This window comes from Micromys minutus (genome assembly GCF_963924665.1).
Source record: "Micromys minutus genome assembly, chromosome: 8".
Taxonomy (NCBI): Eukaryota; Metazoa; Chordata; class Mammalia; order Rodentia; family Muridae; genus Micromys; species Micromys minutus.
Genome location: NC_137977.1, coordinates 53,275,609 through 53,277,532, shown reverse-complemented (window position 1 = coordinate 53,277,532; position 1,924 = coordinate 53,275,609). Strand labels below are relative to the sequence as shown.

At 47.3% G+C, this 1,924-nt stretch overlaps 1 protein-coding gene across 1 annotated transcript; it reads right to left on the bottom strand.

The window, feature by feature from the left end:
• Nucleotides 1–564: 564 nt before the first annotated feature.
• MC5R (melanocortin 5 receptor) lies at nucleotides 565–1,542 on the bottom strand (the record flags this gene model as incomplete). The annotated part of the gene is made up of 1 exon (XM_080920065.1): nucleotides 565–1,542. One exon carries the CDS (start codon nucleotides 1,540–1,542, stop codon nucleotides 565–567), a length of 978 nt encoding a protein of 325 aa, XP_080776191.1.
• Between the last annotated feature and the right edge of the window lie 382 nt (nucleotides 1,543–1,924).

Here is a 1,924-nt window from a genome sequence, read left to right as displayed (position 1 = left end):
TAAGTCCAAAACTATGATGTAAGGTTGGTCCCCAGACAATTCTAAATGCAAGCTGCAAACCAGACCTCTAGGATAGGTGAGCTATAGAGACAGCCATAGCAAATGAAACGGAAGTTTCCGTTGAAAAGCAGCTGGATGTCTCTCCAGTCCCCAAAAGAAGGCAAAAGGTGTATTCTGCAAAAATGAACCTCGGCATGAGGAAGGCTAAACCAAACACAGAGGACACTCGTGGTGACAAAGACCTCTCCAGTGTTTCTTTCAATGACAACTCACCCAGGAGGTTACACATCTCCTACGGCCACTTTCACCAGGTCAGGCGGAGAATGGTGAAACCTTGTAAAAACGGAATGGGGAGCAGAGAGCGAGCAAGGAGTAAAAAGACAATTGTCACAGCCCGTTCTCTCCACGGAGACAATTCACACGTGCACACTTCTAACTCGCAATGACCAAACTGAGCTGCACGGGAGATCAAGAAGAAAACATCTGAGATCCTTAGCTGTCTGGCTGATGCCCTGGCTAAACCTAACTGGCTGGGAGATGAGAGCCGCAGAGAGGGGAAGATGTTTAATACCTGCCAAGGAGCCTACAAGTTCGTCTGAATGCATGACAACAGATGATCTCCTTTAAGGTCCTCCGCATCTCTTGGCTGCGGAGGGCATAGATGAGCGGGTCGACGACAGAATTGCACATGATGAGTATAAGGTACATGTTGAAGTAAGACATGAAGCAAGAGCAGTAGACGTTCTGGGGGCATGAGATCATTAAGATAAGGTGAAGGAAAAAGGGAGACCAGCAGACAATGAAAATCCCCAGTAGCATGGTGAGGGTAATCGCACCCTTCATGCTGGTCCGTGGCCTCACAGAGTTGTATCTGGGGGAAGCTGCTATCCGCTTGACGTGGTTCCGGGCGAGGATGAACATGTGTATATACAGAGACACCATGAAGAACAGCATGGTGAAGAACATGGAGATGAGGCAGATGATAACATACTTGGATTCATAGTAAATGATGAAAACGATGCCACAGCTTATGCAGAAGGTCCATATGCAGGCGATAATCACCCCAGAGCGCCTTGCAGTCATGATGTGGTGGTAGCGCAAGGCATAGAAGATGGTGATATATCTGTCCACCGCAATGGCCAACAAACTGCACATGGAGGCCACCACGGAAATGCAGATCATGGAGTCAAACACATTGTCAATGTGACGCACAAAGGTGTCTGCTATCACCAGGTGTTTATTAGTTAGCAAGTACATAGTGATGGTCTCCCAAGCATTGGACATGCTCACCAGCATGTCGGCCACTGCTAAGCTGCCCACAAAGAAGTACATAGGCGAGTGCAGGTTTTTGTTCTTCACTATGGCCCCGATGACCAGGATGTTCTCTAAGAGGCTGACGATTCCCAGCGTCAAGAACACCTCCACAGCAATGCCCATGTCTTCGCAGGCTGAAGACTTGTTCTTGACATTTGGTCCCAAAATGTTGTCCTCCGAGGCGTTCAGGGTAAGATCCAACAAAGTCAGGTGAGACGAGGAGTTCATTGCTGGAAGAAAATGCCTCTACTTCTTGGCATCGAATTTACTGGAAGACAGGTTTGTTTGCCATTGTTATTATGATCTCAAGAACATAAGAGTATACCACAGCACAGAATGTGCTGCCCTACTAAAACCAAGTGCACCTTTAAAAATGGGTGGATAGACACCGTATCCTGGGGTTGTGACCCTGCTTTACCTTGTTCTGACTTGTGCTCCTGTTGCCTGGAATTCTGTCCCCCTAACACAAGCCTAATGTTTCCCCAGGCTTCTTCCACATTCTCACATTCTGTCACACCTGGCTTAAGGTTCTTTTTTGCAAAGCTTCCATTTTTATGCAAAGTAAAACTTCTCTCTCCATGTCTGATTCTTGGCTCCTAAGTTCACTCTC